The 22,037-nt window shown below is 38.6% G+C and overlaps 2 protein-coding genes across 10 annotated transcripts in view; one reads left to right on the top strand and one right to left on the bottom strand.

Annotated features, from left to right (window-relative positions):
* Window positions 1–3,125, bottom strand: part of POLK (DNA polymerase kappa) — a 79,034-nt gene extending 75,909 nt beyond the window's left edge. Inside the window, exon 1 of one of the 2 annotated variants that reach the window (XM_085013839.1) lies at window positions 3,054–3,125. The gene's annotated coding sequence lies outside the window, so the exon portion shown is untranslated. Of the gene's footprint in view, window positions 1–3,049 lie in introns of both variants that reach the window. The other variant, XM_085013840.1, reaches the window with a different exon arrangement.
* The window catches only part of CERT1 (ceramide transporter 1), a 128,265-nt gene continuing 109,336 nt past the window's right edge, over window positions 3,109–22,037 (top strand). For 7 of the 8 annotated variants that reach the window (XR_014838076.1, XR_014838078.1, XR_014838074.1 and 4 more), the window contains exons 1-2: window positions 3,327–3,853; window positions 9,999–10,133. Coding sequence is in view for 2 of the 8 variants with exons in the window: in XM_085013842.1 (XP_084869968.1) it covers window positions 3,758–3,853; window positions 9,999–10,133 (231 nt within the window). In the remaining 6 variants the exon portion in view is untranslated. Of the gene's footprint in view, window positions 3,210–3,326; window positions 3,854–9,998; window positions 10,134–22,037 lie in introns of those variants that run through there. The other variant, XM_085013843.1, reaches the window with a different exon arrangement.

Genomic DNA, 22,037 nt, shown 5'->3' with positions numbered 1-22,037 from the left:
GTCGTTCTGAGTATTCACCCAATTGTTCCCATTTTTAGAGGTATTCCAAAGCAAAGAAAAAGGTATTATCTTTAAAACCAGATAGATCTGTGACTAATCTTGACACTCAGTAGTTATTTGACACTAAAACAATGCTCACCTTATTTGGTTTTCAAAGAATAATTTAGATCAGGTATGTAAAGTGCTTGACCAAGGCTAAGACTTAATACTGTATAGATGTAATTTTCCTCAAAAATTAAATGCATTCTCAATCCAAATTCCAAAAGAATATTTCATGCAATTTGACAAGGTATTCTAAAATTCATCTGGAAAAGAAGATATAACAAAACTATCCAAATGAAAAAAATATCAGGGAAGTTCCCACTGTGGCTCAGCAGTAATGAGCTTGACTAGTATCCGTGAGGATGCGGATTCGATCCCTGGCCTCACTTTGGCATTGCCATGAGGTGTGGTGTAGGCTGCAGACATGGCTCGGATCTGGCATTGCTGTGGCAGTGGCCTAGGTGGGCAGCTGTAGCTCCGATTGGACCCCCAGCCTAGGAATTTCCATATGCCACCAGTGCAGCCTCCCTCCCCCACAAAAAAAGAAAGAAAAAATATCAGGAGAGTTTTGCTATTATATATATGAAAACAGCATAAAGTTAAATATTAAAACAATATGGCATTAGCATAGGTATAGACAAATAGATCATTAAAATAGAATGGAGGAGTTCCCTTTGTGGCTCGGTGGTTAAACCTGACTAGGATCCATGAGGATTCAGGTTCGATCCCTGCCTGGCCTTGCTCAGTAGGTTAAGGATCTGGTGTTGCCGTGAGCTGTGGTGTAGGCTAAAGATGCAGTTCATATCTCATGTTGCTGTGGCTGTGGCGGGCAGCTGAACCTTGGATTCAACCCCTAGTCTGGGAACATCCAAATGCCATGGGTGCAGTCCTGAAGCAAAAAAAAAGAAAAAAAAAAATGAGTCCAGAAACAGACCTAGGAATATGGAGATTTGACATATCCTGTAAAGATAAGGGTAAGAATAGATTATACAAAAATAAATCAGAGGTGGATTCAAGTTCTGAAAGTTGAAAAAAAAAAAAAAAAACAACTACAAAAGAGAAAATAAAGAACATTTAAAAGAAAGCTGGGGAAGGATCTAAGTAAGAGAGAGAAAATTTAGAAGCCATCACCCTCACCATAGAATAAAAAGAAAGCTCATGTATTTTATTCTTGCATTGTAATTTCTTCCCATTAACAGAAATGAAGTGAATCCCAACCTCTAATGTGGTACTCTAATCAGTATGTAAAAATCCGTCTGTATTTAAAAACATTTTAAAAGTAGTTTTTTAAGTATAGAGAGACAATGTGCAAAACCTTTTCTAAAAAGGCAGTTTATCTCATATTAATTCTAAATACAATGAAACAATTTCCTACTGATTAAGTGGGCACCTTGGTGATGTAAATGCTGGTGGTTACAACCACATAATTTAGAAATGCATAAAATATAATTAAAAATAAATGTATACTATGCTCCCATGATTCTAAATCGTATTATGAAGTGGATTTCTCAACAATTCACAATCATTCACTTAAGACTAATGAAATTTTAAAACCTAAATCTGAAAAGAATCAGAGGAAGTCAATGATATATTAGATAATCAAAAGGCAATGCAAAACTTAATTGCCACAGTATTCAACATTCTAAAGGTATAATTTAGGAATTCAATACTGAGGAAAATTGTGCTAAGTGGGTTTTTTTCTTCTTTTTTCTCTTTTGAATGACAAAATAGGGATTGTGTTTTAATTAACACATTGACAAAGTATTTTCAAAAGCTTTATCTCAAGGTTTTATTCATCTGAATGGCTTTCAATTGTACACTGTCACTTGATTCCAGAATGGAAAAATGATTTGTAACTGATTTACAACAGATTCAGCATCTGTAGGTGTCAGTTTAGGAAAATGAAACATAGCATTGGTACTTCTCAGAGGCACTTTTCCATCATTCTGTTTTTCCTGAAGATCCCAGTTAAGTTGAACTCTATGGCTACCAGAACTCTTTGTGGTCTCTATGCCTTTTTCCCTGCACTCAAAATTTCACCTCTATCTGCTGTCACCTGCAGTGAGCAGATATTCTTTCTCAGGTTTAATAAGGAATATTACTGTTGGCAATTACTAGGAAATTGACAAGATGGAAAAGTAGCACACGAGCTGAAATAATTTAAGCCACAAAGTTAAAGATGTCTCCATAAAAGTCATCCTTTTAAAGTATGCAGGAAAAAAAAAAAAACTAAACAAGATCTGTTAGCTCTTCTATTGGGCTTTCTACTAAGTCAGTTCTAGTCTTAAGATTAAAGCCAGGCTTCTGTTGTGGAATCCCTTATTCAATAAGATTACTACACTTTGGTTTTTGTTATACAAGAAACTTTCTATTCCAACCTCTCCTATCTTTCAGAGAGGTAGGTCAATACAGATTGATTTTTAACCTGGGTCTCAGGGAGACACATTAACAACTAAGAGAAAACTCCAGGCTCTCATCTTATTTTACTTTAAAAACTCGTCAACGTCATTTATCCTTTGACATCTTCGGAATTACTTTCCACAATACAAACTCTGCAAAATTAGCAATGAGAAGTTCTTGCTCTGGTGAGCAGGGTCTAAGAATTTTTCCTTCGAAAGTGGGAAATGTTCTGCGAAGTTTAATTTCTAATGAGCGAGATGAAGACCTTGGAAATTTGCAGAGGTGGTTTGACGGAAAGAAACGCCGCTGTCATTAGAGAGGTCGCAATCCCCAGGCCCGCGGTTGAGGCGGAAGCGCCGGGTAGACCTCTGCCCGGGCAAGCGGCAAGATGCTTCCGGACCTTCGGGAGGCCGCCAGGGAGGGCAGGCCCGGGCACCCTCAGCAGAGAATTATCTCACGTCCAGGCACGCAAGCCCGGTGGGTTCGTCATAAACACGCTAGACTGAGACACAAGCACGGCCGAGGGGGATCGGTCACGCAACTGTCAAGCGAAGCCCACCCTCCCGTAACCGTCCCCAAGGCGACAAGGTTTCCCGGCGTGGATCACTCACCAGTTGCCTCAGGACCGCGACTACAACTCCCAGGAGGCTGTGCGGTGGACAGAGCAGCGTCCTTCCCAGAATGCAGCACAGCGGCCTCCCCGTCCCTCCTTCTCCTTTCTCCGCTCCTCCTACTTATCTACCCAGCGTCACCCGGGAGGACCAGAGGTAGGTTGCGGGAGGGGACTCCAAGCTTCGGCGTGTCGCGTCAGACGTTGGGAGGGGGACTGGGCGGGGAGCAGGGGGGAGAATGGGAGGACGAAGGGGAGGGGAGAGGGGAGGGGAGAGTAAATAGTGGGCCAGGCAGGAAGATGGCGGCGGTAGCGGAGGTGTGAGAGACCCGGGTCTCTTGCAGCTGGATTTTTCTCTTCCCTCTTCCTACCCTTTTCCTTTCCCTGAGGTTGGCATCCCGAGGGTTGAGTTCGGGTGGCGGCGCCGGGCGCAGCGCAGGGGTCACGGCGACGGCGGCAGCGGCTGACGGCTGGAAGGGCAGGCTTCCTTCGCCGCTTGTCCTCCTTCCCCGGTCCGCTCGGTGTCAGGCGCGGCGGCTGCGGCGGCGCGGCGGGCGGACTTCATCCCTTCTCCAGCTCCCTCCTGCACCGGAGCGGGCACTCTTTCTTTCGATATCCCCTAACCCCTCACCTCGGGGACTGGGCGCCTCCTCTGGCACAGCTCGGGGAGCGGGGGCCGGTCTCCTGCTCCACTGTCGCGCCTCCATGTCGGATAACCAGAGCTGGAACTCCTCGGGCTCGGAGGAGGATCCGGAGACGGAGTCCGGGCCGCCTGTGGAGCGCTGCGGGGTCCTTAGCAAGGTGAGCAACCCGCGGGCCCAGGGCCCTCAGCCTGAACTCACCTGCCGCGAGGCGAGCGGCTGAGGGCATGGGGTGGGGCTGGGCGGGAGGCACGGACAGTCCCGGGGCGGGGGCTGCGGAATGTGTAGGGGTGTGGAGCCGAGTACTGCGGCAGGAGTGCCCGGGCCAGGGTTGGGGTGGGGGTGGGGGTGAGGGCAGAAGGGGACTGTCTTCCTCTCCTGCCCCGGAGCTTGGCGGCCTAGGACCGGGGAAAACGTGTCCCAATCCCGGATCCCGTTTGGGAGCGGGATGCGCACGGTGACTTGGACCCAGGGTGGCAGCTGTCCCGCATATGGGAATTCGGGTTGGGCAACAGCGGTGTCCGAAGGACTGGATACGAGAACGATGCAGATGAGACCTTTTATACGAGGTTAGTCAGGAGATGTCAAGCAGAGTAGGCTTGGGGGGTTTCTGCAGACGCGGCTGTTTAGACGGAAGACGGAACAACTCGGCTTGGTGCTGAAATCTGAGGTGGTAAACCGTGCCAGGTTAAATGTGAGAGATCTCAGTGAGGAGGACTCTTGAACTTTTCCCTTCACCCTTTATCCCAGTTCAGAGAAGAGCTATTGAATCGGCAGGTGATAGAAATATTCATAGTAACTTGAAACATGTCAGGATGGAGACCAACTTTTAGTCCAGGAAGAAGAGCATTATTTAATAGTGAAATATTCTTGGTCAGTGGGCCAGAATAAGGTAAAGACATCTATCTTTTCCTGCTTTTTTTAAAACCTGTTTTTCAGAATTTTTGCAAAGCAGGTAGTTGTAGGATTTGAAAGCTAATTAGTTAAAATGGATGAGGTCCTTTGGGGTTTGTTGTTTGGTTTTTATTTTATTTTTTCAAGTTTTTACTGTGAGAAGATCCACATTGCCTTTACTTCCTTCTCTCTTCCTGTTAAACTTTTAGAAATGGCCCGAGCTAGCAGTTAACTTGGAGAAGGGGAGCGGGGTCTGGTCTTTCAGCAAGCTTGGTCATAAGATACTAGGTCATGTGCAGCCACTAGCTATTAAGAAATCACCCTGCTTCCAGTATACACACTTTGGCTAAGCATTTGGACATTGTTTATGGAATTGTTTCTTATTAGGCTCTTGTATTGTCTTTAGAAGGCTGAGATAGGACCTAAGAAAGGCATATCAGAACTAAGGCTTGCAAGTGATTACAGTGTGTGTTGATAGTGCAATCATTATTGGATTCTCAGTGAAAAGTTTTCAGTAAAGTGAAGCTCCTTTAAGTTTGTTGAGATTAAGTGTATCTTGTAATTTAGGAATCTATTGAACACATTGTGTACTAGGTATACATTTTCCTTAGGAATTGTTATGAAATGGGCTCTTGGCTTCTCAGTGATTCTGGTAATTTCATCACTTTTTCTCATTATATGAGAAGCAGACTTCCAAATTAGTATTGTGGTGATGTTAAGTATATTACAAAACAAGCTGTGCTTTTGAACTATTGAAGCATTACTCTTTTGGGGACAGGGGGATTGGAGTGACCAGTGCTCTGGGTATGCATTTTATCTGGGTATCTTTGTATGCAGAGCAGTGTAGTAGGTGTATACTATCTCCTTGATATTTAAGTGAGTAGAAGTAGAGTATTGGGCCACTTCTTTGGTAGGTAAATAACTTCAGGGTTGCTGCATACATGGGCTCAATAAGAGTGTAGCTTTGGGTATTCTTATTAACAGGAAATTTACCTGAAATTTAACAATTTATGCTTACATATAATGCTTTTTGGGAAGCTTTTTAAGCAAGAATATTTTATATTGAATGCATGTTTTAAAATTTAAAGTACATATATGTCTTGACCCTTTGTATTCCCGGGTAATTTAAACAAGAGAACTCAGTATCTGGTCTTTTCCCTCTTTTTTTTTTTTTTTTTTTTGTCTTTTTGCTATTTCTTGGGCCGCACCCGTGGCATATGGAGGTTCCTAGGCTAGGGGTCTAATCAAAGCTGTAGCCGCCAGCCTACGCCAGAGCCACAGCAATGCAGGATCCCAGCGGGGTCTGCAACCTACACCACAGCTCAGGGCAACGCCGGATCCTTAACCCACTGAGCAAGGGCAGAGATCAAACCCACAACCTCATGGTTCCTCGTCAGATTCGTTAACCACTGCGCCACGGCGGAAACTCCTGGTCTTTTCCTTCTGTTGAGTAATGTAGTTAAGTCCCAATACCAACTCATTTTGTCTCCTCTCTCTCCAAATAGAGTGATTTTTGGAATGGTGGTGGTGAGACAGACTTTAATTATTATAAGTGTACTAGCCTTAAGTGTTTTTGTTTTTTATGAAGCGTATTTTCTGCAGACTCACTTCTTAGGTGCATAGGTTCCAAAAATACAGGTAGGCATTAATTCTAGGTGGTTATAACAAATACCAGGATGGATTGTGGATGGTAAAAGATTCATGCCGTGGTAGAACTTGAGAGCACCTAAGCCTGGATAAAATAAATCTCATCCAGTTTCTTCTGAAATCCCTCCATCCTTTTTACCTTCTCTTTCTTTTCTTTTTCTTAATTTTTTTATGCCCATACCAGCGGCATATAGAAGTTCCCAGGCCAGGGATCAAATGCCAGCATGGAATCCTTAACCCAGGGTACCACAGCGGGAACTTCCTTTTTACCCTTTCTTTACCTTATCTTTTTCTCCACACACGTAATAGTTGGCTGAAATTCTGTCCATCTCTATGGAGTCCATCTCAAATACTCTTTCTATGAAGCCTTTTTAAATTCACCAACCTTTCCAGAGCTCCTTCCCTTGAATTCCTATAGCATTTTATTTATAAGTTGCTTCTGACTCTTATTCTAAATGTGTTTCTTCTCCTCTTGAATCTGTGCTTACTGGGCTGTTGAAAATAGGAATCTTTGATTCTCCCACAGTGTCTACATATTGCTTTGTCTCTGTTAAATGGGGAAGAGTGAGGAAATGTTATTAAGGTAAAGAAAGGAGAGTTCCCGTCATGGCTCAGTGGTTAACGAACCTGACTAGCATCCACGAGGACACCTGTGAGGTTGCAGGTTCGGTCCCTGGCCTTGCTCAGTCGGTTAAGGATCCAGCGTTGCCATGAGCTGTAGTGTAGGTTGCAGATGAAGCTCTGATCCCACATTGCTATGGCTGTAGCTCTGATTTGACCCCTAGCCTGGAGCCTCCACATGCTGCAGGTGGGCCCTAAAAAGGCAAAAGAAAAAGGTAAAGAAAGGGCAGAAATCTGCTTTCTAGCTGTGGACAGGAGTTAACATTTTCTGAGTAAGGGGTCTTAAAGCTTATGCAATTTATTAGGTCTTCTGTAAGAAAATAATGTAAAATTATGGGCATACAATTGCTGAGGCCCCTTCACTTTGGAAGAGGTCTGTTCTTAGTGAACTCTGGATTTCTTAGCTTTATTAGGTTTGCATAACTCTGCTCCCAACTGAGGAAATACTAAGTACCTGTTCTAAGTATATTCTTGTTTAAAATCTTTTTTTTTTTTTAAGATGTATGCACCCCAGTGTTCATTGCATTTTATTTATTTATTTATTTTATTTTTAGGGCACACCCGAGGCCTATGGAGGTTCCCGGGCTAGGGGTCCAATCAGAGCTACAGTTACCGGCCTTCGCCACAGCCACAGCACATCAGATCCAAGCCACATCTGCGACCTACACCACAGCTCATGGCAATGCCAGATCCTTAACCCACTGAGCAAGGCCAGGGCTTGAACCCACAACCTTATGGTTCCTAGTTGGATTCATTTCTGCTGTGCCATGATGGGAACTCCCCTTGTTTAAAATCCTGATTAACCTTAAGGAGTAGAATTTGACAGACAAACAGAGGATAAGTAACTTACAGTCACACAGTTACTAGCCTTCTGAGGGGCAGTAATTGGAACTGAGGTGGTATTAAGGTAGCCAGTCTAAGCAATTTGTATTATAGGCAATGGGGAGTTGTTCATGTAAGTTTTGAAGCTTCAAGCTCAATGAGGTTAATATGTAAGATTAGTAAGGAAAATATGCCTAATAAATAAGATTATGTAAGTTATGAAATAAAAAGCAGAAGATACCACCAGTAATGTTATTAAGTCTTCTCAGGAATCTAGGAACGTGGTAATTTGATAGGAATACTTGAAGATAGAGGAAACAGATTTAAGGGCTTAATATAAAGGAAAGATGAAGAGGGGTTGGTGATGGGCTGTTAAGATTAAGAAGGAAATGAATCCGACTAGGAACCATGAGGTTGCAGGTTCGATCCCTGCCCTTGCTCAGTGGGTTAACGATCCGGTGTTGCCGTGAGCTGTGGTGTAGGTTGCAGATGCGGCTCGGATCCTGAGTTGCTGTGGCTGTGGCGTAGGCTGGCAGCTACAGCTCCGATTAGACCCCTAGCCTGGGAAACCCCATATGCCGCGGAAGCGGCCCAAGAAATAGCAAAAAGACAAAAAAAAAAAAAAAAAAAACGAAGGAACAACATGGTGTTGAGTATCTCCTCTGATTATAGATGTATTCATGATTTTATTCAGCCGTTCAAATGACAGTACAAAGAAACTGAAGTTCAGAAGAGTTAAATAACTTGTCAAAACTTCTCACACAGCTAACAAAGTAGTTCAGTCTCTCTGTGGTTGTCTACTCCGCTCTGTCCGTGAAGTACAGGAACCCTGAACCAGGTTGGAGTCTGAATGACTGTGGAAGTGGCAGTCTAGCCAAGGGAATAGGAATATAGGCAGGAAATGTATCTTATGGGTGGGGATGAATTCAGTTTTGTATATAACCACCATTATTTCAAGTGGATAAGTGGTGGTAAATCACAGGGAGTTAAAAATAAGGAAATAGTGATTAGAGAACCCTTAATAAAGAATTGCCAGTAGCAGAAGCTCTCAGGGAGGTATTGGAATGGTGGAGTTTAAAAGATTTAAGAGCTGAACCATCTCAAACCTGTTGAATTAGGGAGTAGGAAAGTGAAGATTTCTCTGAACAAATGCACTATATTTTTAACAAACCGTCTAGTGTCGGTTTTTGGCAGATAGTTACTGAATTAGCAGGTAGTTTTTGGAGTTAATATGTACTTAAAACCCCAAAGCATAAAAAAATACAATATGCAAGAATTCCCATAAAGGTTACATATCTGCCTTTGCAAGTTTATTGGTTGTGATCTTCAGTGTGCAGCAGCAAAACTTTAGCAACATAGAAACCATTTGTAGATACTAGAAAAAGCTAATACAGGTATGTTTTTAAAAACCCAGTTTTATGTTTATATTATTCTTGAGTTTGAAAAATAGATCTTCAGGGAAACTTGGAAAATGAATTAACTTTTAAATATATAATATTGAGTTTTGTAGAGAGAAAAATAAAGTTGATGTAGACCTACAAAGATTAATGATCTATGATTTTACTTTAATGTAGTTATAAACATCATAAATTTTCATGTGGGAATAACTTACAACAAAAATAGAGTTTGGGCCATGACTGGCTTCTACTTCTGTTGGTTTTGAAGACTTTGTTGTAATACTTAGTTGTAGGAGATTGAGAGACTATATAACTAAATTTACTTTTCTATTGGATATGTTAATTATGTCAAAGACTAATGCAACTTAAGTGTCTTGAAGGTGGCAAGGAAGGGAGAGTGAAAGAACAAAGTAGAATTTTTAACTGAAATGTGCTTCAGTTTTGTTCCCCAAATGTTAGAAGAAAGTATTATATTTTATTTACTAGTTTATTTATAATTTTTGTAAAAATTACCAAATATCATATATAGTTTAGAAAATTTTAACTTTTCACTGTTTTTTGTTTGTTTGTTTTTTGTTTTTACTGTTACAATTAAGTTAGAACTCTCCACATTTTGGTTTTAAAATTAGATTGATGTTTCAAAAATTTGTATTTCCAGGAGTCCCGTTGTGGCTCAGTGGTAACAAATCTGACTGCTATCCATGAGGACATGGGTTTGATCCCTGGCCGTGTGCTCAGTGGGTTGAGGATCCAGAGTTGCCTTAAGCTGTGGTGTAGGTAGTAGACAGATCCTGCATTGCAATGGCAGCTGCAGCTCCTGTTTGACCCCTAGCCTGGGAATCTCCATATACTGCAGGTTTAGCCTTAAAAAAAATTTCAATTTCTAAAATACTAACTTAATTTTTTTGTTTTCTTCTCCCCTAGTGGACAAACTACATTCATGGGTGGCAGGATCGTTGGGTAGTTTTGAAAAATAATACTCTGAGTTACTACAAATCTGAAGATGAGACAGAATATGGCTGCAGAGGATCCATCTGTCTTAGTAAGGCTGTCATCACGGTAAGTTCCTGTTCTCCTTCCTTCAGCAAATATTTATTTTGCATCAGCTATATACTGGGAACCTATTCTAGGTGCTTGGGATTTGTCTATGAATAACATAGATTAAGATCCTTGCCCTTGGAACATACAGTCTAATACTTTTTCTCATAAAGTTACTTTAGAATGTATTACTACGTACAGTTATTTTATATAGACATGTAGGTTACAGCAAGCTCTTAAACAAGGGCTTACAGAAAAAAAGATGTTAGATGGCTTCATACCTAATGAGATTGGGACAGTCACTTGATGAGTTATTGGAAAAAGAGCAAGAAAATAAAAAGATACGTATCTTAACATTTAAAAATTTTTGGTTAAAATACATAAATCCAAATTCATTTGCCAACTTTCTGATGTAGAGCTAACAGTATCTCTTTGAACGTGGAGTTGAGAGAAGTTGTTCTTGAGTAAAGTAGTATATCCATAATGCATGATTTGCAATTTCCAGTTTTGAATCTCTAAAGTGAAATAAAAGCTTAAAGATATTTTGAAAAACTCTAAATATAGGCTTCACATTTTGACTTTTAATGTTTTTCACTAATGTTTTATAGATGTCTCACTTTTATCTAATACCTTTTAAAAGAATGACTCACCTTTATTGAGTCATTCTACTTAGCTTGCATTCAACTTAGTTTACATAGAAACATTCTCTTTGCACTCATATTCCATAGACTTACATAATGTTTAATTAAGTTATGTAAGGACTTCAACAAATAAACTGGCATAAGCAGGTTTGGGGACAATGGACTGACTTGTTAAACATGTAACTCAGCTAGTGGGCCAGAGGTGCCTAAATATACTAAAAATAGCATAGTAGTTGAGAATGCTCAGCATATCATGGCATATTTAATAAAGGGCCATAAAAAAGCTGTTCAGGTCAGTTAAATGGAGCAGGTCAGTTAAATGGAGATAAGTTTAGGGATCTATTGTAGTTAAAATCTAAAAATGGATATGTTAATCATATTTTACTGATACATTCAAAGAGAAATAATACTGTGATAGAATTTGTATTGCTTATAAAAGTAAATGGTATACTTTGGATCTCTGTTGATACCTAAATGTGACTTACATATGTTTATGTTACACACTTAAGGAAAACATAGTATTTTTTCGTCATTTTTCATGTGTTCTGTTCCTCTTCTATATTCACAATTTGAAAACAAAAGTTTATTTGAATATTGAGATGGAAAAACACATAGAGGAGTTAGCTGGAAATGTTAAGAATGAAACTGGAGTTGGCGCTATGGCTCAGTGGGTTAAGAACCCAACTAGTATCCATGAGAACGTGAGTTCAATCCCTGGCCTCACTCAGTGAATTAAAGGATCCGGCATTGCCACGAGCTGTAGTGGAGGTCACAGATATGGCTTGGGTGTGGCGTAGGCTGGCAGCTGCAGCTCCAGTTCGATCCTAGCCTGGGAACTTCGATGTGCCACATATGTAGCCCTAAAAAGACAGGAAAAAAAAAAAAATGAAACTATTACTTTCCATTCTTTTATTTTTTAATGCCCAAGCTCTTGGCATATGGAAGTTCCCAGGCCAGAAATTGAATCCAGGCCCCAGCTGTGATCTAAGGAACAACTGTGGCAATGCCAGATCCTTTTGTGCCAGGCAGGGATTGAACCTGCACCTTTGTGGTGGCTCAAATTGCTGCACTTGGATTTTTTTTTTTTTTTGTCTTTTTAGGACTGCACCTGGAGCATATGGAAGTTCCCAGGCTAGAGGTCTAATCGGAGCTGCAGCTGCTGGTCTACACCACAGCCACAGCAACGCCAGGTCCGAGCCATGTCTGCGACCTATACCACAGCTCATGGCAACGCTGGATCCTTAACCCACTGAGTGGGGCCAGGGATAGAACCCACATCCTCATGGATCCTAGTCAGGTTCGTTACCACTGAGCCACAATAGGAACTCTGAGTCTTAACCTCCTGTGCCACAGAGGGAACTCCCTACTCCCCATTTAAAAAAGATTTTAGAGAAATAGTTTGAACATAAGGGCTTAGTATTTATTTTTTCCTTGTATGGTGTAATTTACTTTTGAAATTATATCTGGTTTAGTATTTGGAGTTTTATTTCTCTGGAGATAAATCATTATTCATTTTAGAAGGAAGAATAGTGGATAGAATGTACTTATAATCTTGAAGTGTCTTTCCTTGGTTCTTCCCCTCCTTTTCGCATATTGTTAGATCCATGTTAGTTACACTGCTTGTTTGACTCTTTGAAAATCATGTGTTTTTTGGTGATGTGAAAATGGAAAGGCATAAAATTTTAGATCTTTGTAAGTTTCCTAAGTGGTAGTCTTCCTAGAGTACCATCCTAGTTTCTTTGGAGTTAAATATAGTCTTCCTATCTTGAAATATGGACTAGAGTAATAGTGAATGGCTTTTTTGGGGAAAAGAAAAAAATATATAACATTTACATTGCATCTACTCAAGAAAAAACAATGTGTTCTTTGTAGGTTTTTTTTGTTCTTGTTAGATCTGTGTTTACATTGCTTTCATTGTGGTTCATAATCTAAGAAATGAATGGGAAAGTGAAACAATTTGAAGACTTTGAAAGGACCTAGTGGAGGTATTCACTGGGCTAAGTGGTAGTAGAGAAGGTAAAAAAATGAATGAAACAGCAGAATCTGAGTGGTAGTTAGTCTTCACTATGGTAAAACAGGTGGTAGAGAGGAACAAAAACATTTATATTCCTGAACTTCTTCAGCTTTGTTCCTGCTCTTTGAGTTCACAGGTTCACTGTTAAATATTTCAAGGAGGGAGTTCCCGTCCTGGCTTAGTGGTTAGCGAATTGGACTAGGAACCATGAGGTTGTGGTTCCATCCCTGGCCTTGCTCAGTGAGTTAAGGATCTGGCGTTGCCGTGAGCTGAGGTGTAGGTTGCAGATGCGGCTCGGATCCCGTATTGCTGTGGCTCAGGTGTAGGCTGGTGGCTACAGCTCTGATTAGACCCCTAGCCTGGGAACCTCCATATGCCGTGGGAGCAGCCCAAGAAATGGCAAAAAGACCAAAAAGACCAAAAAAAAAAAAAAAAAATTCAAGGAAATTACAAAATAAAACTAAATTCAGTGAACTTCTCAGAATGATGTTTATAAATAGAGTATGTTATTGAGTTAATTTAAAAAAATGTAATAGTAACCTCTGTTAAATAAATATCCTTCATTTTTCTTTTTTTCTTTTTTTTTCTTTTTTTTTTTTTTTTTGCTATTTCTTGAGCCGCCCCTGCAGCATATGGAGGTTCCCAGGCTAGGGGTCGAATCGGAGCCATAGCCACCGGCCTACGCCAGAGCCACAGCAACGTGGGATCCAAGCCGCGTCTGCAACCTACACCACAGCTCACGGCAACGCCGGATCGTTAACCCGCTGAGCAAGGGCAGGGACCGAACCCACAACCTCATGGTTCCTAGTCGGATTCGTTAACCACTGTGCCACAACGGGAACTCCCTCCTTCGTTTTTCTTAAATATAGGCTGTTTATATCATTTCATCTCTGAGGACAGAGGTTAAGTATTGTTGAATTTGTGCACATTGATAGTATTCACATATGAGGAAATCTAGACTTCAAGAATTGTGACTTTAGGAGTTCCTGTTGTGGCTCAGTGGAAACGAATCTGACTACCATCCATGAGGATTCAGGTTCAATCGCTGGCCTCACTCATTGGGTTAAGGATCTTGCATTACTGTGAGCTGTGGTGTAGGTCATAGATGTGGCTCGGATACTGTGTTGCTGTGACTGTGGTGTAGGCCAGCAGCTACAGCTCTGATTTGACTCCTAGCCTGAGAATTTCCATATGCCTTGGGAGTGGCCATTTAAAAAGGGGGGGGGGGGGGCAAAGAATTGTGACTTTACCGTAACGTCTTTTAGCGTATGTATTTTGTTGGTGAACCTAATGTCTGAGCCTACTTCTTCTAATAGAACCTAATTCATTGTTAAATTCACTCATTTTAGTTTAATAAATAAGTCATTCTTTATTCAAATCATGTTCTTTAGCTATGTGATAATATATTGAGGAAAATACTTTTCAAGGAAAAAAGTATCTTATGAGAGAATTTGTTAACTTGAAATAATTCTTAATGTGAAGAGATTGGGCATAAGTTAATGAAGAAAGAGAGTACTCTGTCACTTTGTGAAAAGTAATCTGTCTGTATATTGAATAAGTGTTTATGGAAAGAAACTTAAATTTCTCAGTTATTACAGTTTAGTAGTTATTTAAGACCCAATGCCTACTATAAAACTTGCCATATAGTAGATGTTCAATACATATTAGTTGTATTTCATCAATCAAAAGCTTATGTTTATGGACTATTTAAACTTATTTATTTTGTTAATTCTGTTTTTAAATAAAATACCCTTGGTAAAAAAAATATATATATGATTCATAGCACGAAAAGGTTTAAAAAGTAAATGCTTCTCTTTCTCTTAGTTCTGCACTCAAGAACTAACCAAAGTTAAATTTTTCATCTGTCCTTCCAGACAATACATATACCTATATAAGCATTTATTTGCTTATACCTTTCCTTTTCATTTATACAAATAACATACTGAACCTATTGTCTGTACCTTGTTTGCTTTTAATACGTTTTGGACACTTACTACATTATATTGAATTGCATGAGTATCCCATGTCTTATTTATTTGCTTTTTCCCTTTTCTTGGACATTTGGATCATGTTTAAATTTGTTTTACTGCAAACACTCATGAAACAAACATAAAGCAGTGTTTTAAAATATGTTTAGAGTTACTGTCAAATGCCCTTTCAAAAGTACCTCTTTTCCTTCCCACCAACAGTGCATGAGTGGCTGTGTTTCCCCATAACCTCAAAGATTGAGGAAGTCAGGTTTTGGCAAATATTTGTCAACCTACTAGATAAAAAATGGTGTCTCATTATTTTAAGTCGCATTTTTTATTGAAGAAGTTTAGTATCTTCATATGCTTATAACTCATTTAAACTTTTCATTGCTTGTTCACCTCTTTATTTTACTTATTGATATGTAGAAGCTCTTTACATCAGGGCCTTTGGCCGTGTGTCATATTTATTGCACATAGTTTCCCCTTAGGTTAACATTTGTCTCTTCTTTGTTTATAGTCTTTTTAGAATTAACGGAATTTAAAATATTTTATGTACTCATGTTGACCTTTTCCTTTATGGCTTCTATATTTAGTTATGTGTAAATAGATGTTTGCCCCTCAGAGACTATAGCTGAATAAATGTAGCTATATTTTCATCCACAACTTTACATTTAAATTTTGATTCCCATGGGAGTTATTTTAGTACAAGGAATGATGTGAGAATTTAGCTTTTTATTTTTTTCCAAGTGATTAACCATGTAGCCTAATAACTATTAATTGAAAAATTCACCTTTTCCTCATTAGTTTGGAATCTCTCCTTTATTATATAACCAGGTATATTGAGGGTGTTCCTGGACTCTCTTCTGTTTAGTTGGCTTGTCTGTTTCTTCTCCATATTTAAAAATATGTTGGTAATATTTCCTCAACTAAGTCTTTAAAGAACCATTTGTGAAGATAGAAGTGGTTTGTTTGTAATTACTGAGATTAGAAGGTCTTTTAGGAATTAGGTAGGTAGAGATTTGAGGTATATTGGAAAAAGTAACATCTTTAAAATTGATTTGCCTAAACTCTGTCTGTAGTCCTAAGTCTCACCTTAGGTGTCTGACTGTGTATACCTTAATATCTTATAAAATTTGTTCATTTACCAAATTATATAGATTCCTATTACTCTTTTTGGTTGGTTATAGGGAAAATTATTTACCAACTTCATGTCTTAATATTTTCAGAAGGAAAACTGAAAGGTAGTGAAAATGCTTACTGCTACATCGCAAAAAAAAAAAAATTAAATAGCTCTTATATAGATAGGAATTAGAAGGGAAGAAATTCAAAGATCTGGGCAAAATTAAAGAAGCCAACAGAAATGTAAAAGCAGGGGAAGGAAGTGGAAATGGAAGAGGATCTATAAACAAAAAAATTTTTGTGTCAAAGAGCAGTCAGATCTAAAAAGTTCTTTAGTCAAATACATCTCAAAACTGTATGAAAAAAATTAAGTTTTTGAATAGTGTAATTTTAAAGTAAAAAAATTATGGTTTAGATTGATGTTCAGTAAATTGGATATCACCAAACATGAGTAGGGCCATAAATAATCATCAGACAAGAAATTCCAGATTAGTAAGAAATCCAAGAAATTTGCTTTTTATCAAATGTGCAGTTTTGCTCTGTTGAACTGTGTTAGTAAAAGCTGAAGGAAAGAGAGGAAGATATATGCAGCCGGTAAAAGCACTAGAGAGATACTAGTTGGTATCCTTATTTGAGGGACGTTTGCTAGTGAATTTCTAAAGAAATTAGAATCCTATACTACTGAGATTTATGCATTTAGAAACTAATGATTTCATTTGGAAATATCTTCTATATTCAGTTAACTTGAATGTAACTCGAGAATAATGTAACTCAAGTATAGTGGGAAATGTTTAAAATATTTGGAAAGAGGCTTTGGAAGGGGAAAATTGTTAAAAAGGGTAACTTAAAATGTAAAGCCCAGAGTGTTGGAAGAGCTTATCTGAAATTATATAATTACAAAATGTATTAGTTTGCTAGGGTTACCATAATGAAGAACCACAAATTGAGTGTCTTTTTATTTTTTTTTAATTGAGATATAGTTCATTTACAAGTTTCAGGTGTATAGCAGACTGATTCAGATAAGTGTGTGTGTACATGTGTGTGTGTATACATTAAGAGCATTTATTAAATATTAAAAGCATTTCTTGCTTTTGATGATGGTTATTCTGACTGGTGTGAGGTGATACCTCATTGTAGTTTTGACTTGCCTTTTCTTGATAATTTGCACATGGAGCATCTTTTCAATGTTCCTTTTGGTCATCTTCATTGGAGAAGTGTCTGTTTAGATATTCTGTTCTTTTTTTGATTGGGTTGTTTGTTTTTTTGATATATTTTGGAGATATTTATATATTTTGGAGATTTTTTTGCAAATATTTTCTCCCATTTTTTAGGTTGTTTTTTCATTTTGTTTATGATTTCCTTTGCTTTGCAAAAGCTTTTAAGTTTAATTGTCTCATTTATTTTTGCTTTTGTTTCCATTACTCTAGGAGCCATCCAAAAAGATATTGATGTGATTTACGCCAAAAAGTGTTCTGCCTCTGTTTTCCTCTAGGAGTTTTATGGTATCTGGCTTTACATTTAGGTCTTTAATCCATTTTGAATTTATTTTGTGTATGGTGTTGGAGAATGTTCTAATTTCATTCTTTTATGTGTAGCTGTCCACTTTTCCCAGCACCACTTACTGAAGAGGCTTTCTTTTCTTCAATGCATATTCTTGCTTCCTTTGTCATATATTAATTGACTATAAGTGCAAGGGTTTATTTCTGAGCTTTCTGTCCTATTCCATTGATCTTTGTATCTGATTTTGTACCAGCAACATACTGTTTTGATGATTGTAGCTTCATAGTATAGTCTGAAGTCAGGGAGCATGATTTCTCTAGCTCTATTCATCTTTCTCAAGATTGTTTGGAAATTTGGGGTCTGTTGTGTTTCCATAAAAATTTTAAATTTTTTTGTTTTAGTTCTTTGAAAAACGCTATTGGTTATTTAATGAGGTTTGCATTGAATCTTTAGATTTCCTTGGGTAGTATATGGTCACATTAACAGTAGTGATTCTTCCAATCCAGGAGCACAGTATGTATTTCCATCTGTTTGTGTGGTCTTCAGTTTATTTCATCTGCACCTTCAGGGTATAGATCATTTGCCTCCTTAAGTAGTTTATTCCTAGATATTTTATTCTTTTTGATGTGATGGTGAATGGGATTGTTTCTGTAATTTTGATTTCTGATATTTCATTGTTAGTGTGTAGGAATGCCACACATTTCTGTATATTAATTTAGTATCCTACTACTTTACTAAATTTGTTGATGTGTATCTTAAACAACAGAATTTATTGTCTCAGTTGTGGAGGCTAGAAGTGTGGATCAAGATGTTGTCGGAGTTGGTTCCTTCTGTTGCATTTTATGGTGTGCCAGCAATCTCTGACATTTCTTGGCATCTCTGATGTCTGCATTCATGTTTACCTGCTGTATCCTTGTGCATATAACTGTATCCAGATTTCCCCTTCATATAAGGATAGCAGTCACGTCAGGTTAAGACCCTATTCAACTCCTCTGTGACTTCATCCCAACTAATTACATCTCCAGCTACCCTATTTCCAAATAAATTCACATTCTGATGTACTTGGGGTAGGGCTCCAACATATAAATTTGAGGGCACACAATTAAACCCATAATGCACAGTATCAGAGTTAAGACTAGAACTCAAGCCTCCCAGTTTCCACCTGGTATTATTTTATCACATGTCACTGAGCATAGGAAAAACGCATCTACAATGTATTTTATTTTGTGTAAGATTTGCAGAAACATGACTGTTAAATATTTATAAAGCAGCTCTTTAAAATTTATGATTTACTATTACTGTCTTTTGTTAAATCTCTGTAATAAATATGCCCTGTATTTTAGCATTTAAGTTTCCTTGAAGCAAGGAATACACAAAATTTTCTAGATTTGCCTGCTTGAAATAGTTAGCAAGAGGTTTGTTTTCTTAGTTTTTCTGAAGGTCATTTAAGCTTATTAATATACATCACTTTTTATTTAGTATTTTTTCTTTTTTCTAAATTTAATTGATTTACAATATTACATTAGTTGCAAGTGTACAACACAGTGATTCAGTAGTTTTAACAGTTTATATGCCATTAAAAGGTATTATAAGATAGTGGCTGTAATTCCCTATGCTATACGTATTAAGGGGTTTTTGTTTGTTTTGTGGCGGGGGTAGCGGGGTGGCTGTGGCTACAGCATGTGGAAGTTCCCCAGGCCAGGGATCAAACCTGCACCACAGTAGTGACAACGCCAGATCCTTAGCCCACTGAGCCACTAGGGAACTTCCATATTTAGTATCTTTTATTTATCTTAATTTCCAAAGAGCTTAAAATATCAATCTTTGGCTCTGAATTTAGATCTTGGCTCTGCTTCTTATGGCTAAAGGTATGTTTGAGCAGAATGTTAAATTTCACTGAGCACAGAGTTCCTGTTGTGGCTCAGTGGTGATGAACCTGACTAGCATCCATGAGGACGCAGGTTTGATCCTTGGCCTTGCTCAGTGGGTTAAGGATCCAGCATTGCTGAGAGCTGCGGGTTAGGTCACAGATGCAGCTCATATCCCACGTTGCTGTGGCTGTGGCACAGGCCAGCAGCTGCAGCTCCAACTTGACCCCTAGCTCGGGAACTTCCATATGCCCCAAGCGTGGCCCTTAAAAAAAAAAAAAAAAAACTATGAGCTTCACTTTTCTTTTTAAGTATTGAGCATAAGATCTAAGGGTGGAATGATTATGTGTACTAAACGAAATAACATAAAAGCACTTGTACTTTTGTTCTTGGCAACATATTAGACACTCAAATTTCTTTAAGTTTATTTCGTGAAATGTTTTATTAGAAACAAAGCCTGAAGTTTTAGTATAAAAAAAGAGAAGCTGGCAAAGCCTTTTATTAAAGGAGGACTTATTAAAGCTGGGGTATATGACATGTCATATTTGAATAGATTCTTATGCATTTCCTATAAGCAATTTCCTTCCACCAAGTAGTTGTATTTCATTGCTTAAAAAAAAAGTGAGTATAAAATACATAATATATAAAGTTAACTCTTCATATGCTTTCTGCTTATTCCTGACATTTTTTTTTACTTGTCTCACTGTTTATTGTTTTTTAAAGGCATGCTATGCCTTTTTAAAAATGAGGTTTATTTAGATACAATTTTGACTCAGCAAAATTCACTCTTATTATGTTATCTGTTGTAGTTTTCATAAAGATACATATAGTCATGTGATTACTACCACAATCAGAAAATAGAGGAGTTCCTGTTGTGGCTCAGTGGGTTAAGAACCCACAGAGTGTCCATGAGGATGAGGGTTTGATCCCTGGCCTCACTCAGTGGGTTAAGGATCTGATGCTGCAAGCCATGGCATAGGTTGCTGCACATGCAGCTTGGATCCAGTGCTGCCATAGCTGCGGCCTGTAGCTGCTGTTCCAATTCGACCACTGATTTGACCCCTGGCCCAGGAACTTGAGGAACAGGAACTTCCATATACTCAGGTGCAGCTGTTAAAAAAAAAAAAAATAGACAACTTTCATCACCCCAGAAAGTTCTCTCCTGACTTTATATAGTCAGTTACCTCCCCATCCACAACTCTTTGGAGACCATGTTTTTATAGTTTTATTTTTCCAGAATGTTATGTAAATGGAATAATATAATATGCAGCATTTTGAGTCTGGCTTTTTACTTAGTGTAATGTTTCTGAGAGTCATCCATGTTGCTGCATGTATCCCTATCTTACTCCTTTCTTTTTGCTTTTTTAGGGCTGTGTCCACCGCATATGGAAATTCCCAGGCTAGGGGTCAAATTAGAGCTACAGCCGCCGGCCTACACCGTAGCCACAGCAACACGGGATCCCGAGCTGCGTCTGTGACCTATACCACAGCTCATGGCAACACCAATCCTTAACCTGCTGAGCGAGGCCAGGGATTGAACCCTCATCCTCATGGATCCTAGTTGGGTTCGTTAACCTCTGAGCCACGAAGGGAACTCCCCTAACTTACTCCTTTTTATTACTGAGTACTCTTCCACAGTATAGATGTACCAGACTTTGTTTATTCAGTCTCCACCTGATAGATTTTGTTTCCTGTTTGGGGCTACTGTAAATAAAGGTGTAAACATTCAAGTACAGGTCTTTGTAAACATAATGTTTATTTCTTTTGGGTAGATAACTAAGAATGGGATTGCTGGATCATATGCTAAGTGTATGTTTAACCTTATAAGAAATTGCCAAAATGTTTTCCGAAATGGTAGTACAGTTTTGTATTTCTACCAAGGTATGAGAATTTCAGTTGTTCATTACTATTGTCAGTACTTGGTTTTTGGGCTTTTTGTTTTGTTTTGTTAACTGTTTGTTAGGTGTGTAATGATATCTCATTGTGGTTTCAGTCTGCATTTTCTTAATGACTGTTGATGGTGTACATCTTTTCATCTGTTTATTATTTGTATCTCTTGGGTGATATATCTTTTGTTTCTGTTTGTCTTCTTAATATTGAGTTATGAAAGTTCTTTATATATTCCAAAACCATAATTTCAAACATGTACTTGGCAGATATTTTCTGCCAACCTTCCGGACTGATTTTAGCCACTGTCGTTAGAAAATAAATAACATACAAAATATATTTGAATGTATATTTTGCTGACTTTTTGCTCTGAAATCTTGGGAACCTTTTATTTATTTCCCAGAATACTCTGCAAAGATACCAGCACTATTACTAGGTTTTTTTCCCTAGATTATTTGTACAGAGGCAGAATTTCTCACAATTTTAAAAAATTTTTATTTTTTAGTTTGGGTCTACAGTGGTACTCTGCCATTTTTATTTAATTTAAGCAAAAAAGCTTTAGATTTAAAGTTACAAGCTGACAACTCATCATGTATTGAATTCACCAGCAAAATTGGTGTTACTATTGAGTTTCTTCCTTGGAATGAGGGTTTTGTAAGCTTAATCTTTGTCCTTTCTTCCTTTAGGGAAGGAAACCATGGCTGATAAACAGAAATGAGATACTCTCTTAGTCCCCAAGTTAGAGAATATGTATTATCACACAATTACTTCTTTTAAAAATACACTTTCTGTTCTGGTCTTGGCTCAGCAGAAATGAATCTGACGAGTATCCATGAGGATGCATGTTCGGTTCCTGGCCTTGCTCAGTGGGTTAAGGATCCAGTGTTGCTGTGAGCTGTGGTGTAGTCACACATGTTGCTCAGATC

Source organism: Sus scrofa, chromosome 2 (genome assembly GCF_054392235.1).
Source record: "Sus scrofa isolate SSC_HxYL_T2T_F1_AM1 chromosome 2, Sscrofa_HxYL_maternal_Yorkshire_Landrace_v2.0, whole genome shotgun sequence".
NCBI classification, from domain to species: domain Eukaryota; kingdom Metazoa; phylum Chordata; class Mammalia; order Artiodactyla; family Suidae; genus Sus; species Sus scrofa.
The sequence above is the reverse complement of the archived record's forward strand: the minus strand, read 5'-3'. Positions and strand labels throughout refer to the sequence as shown.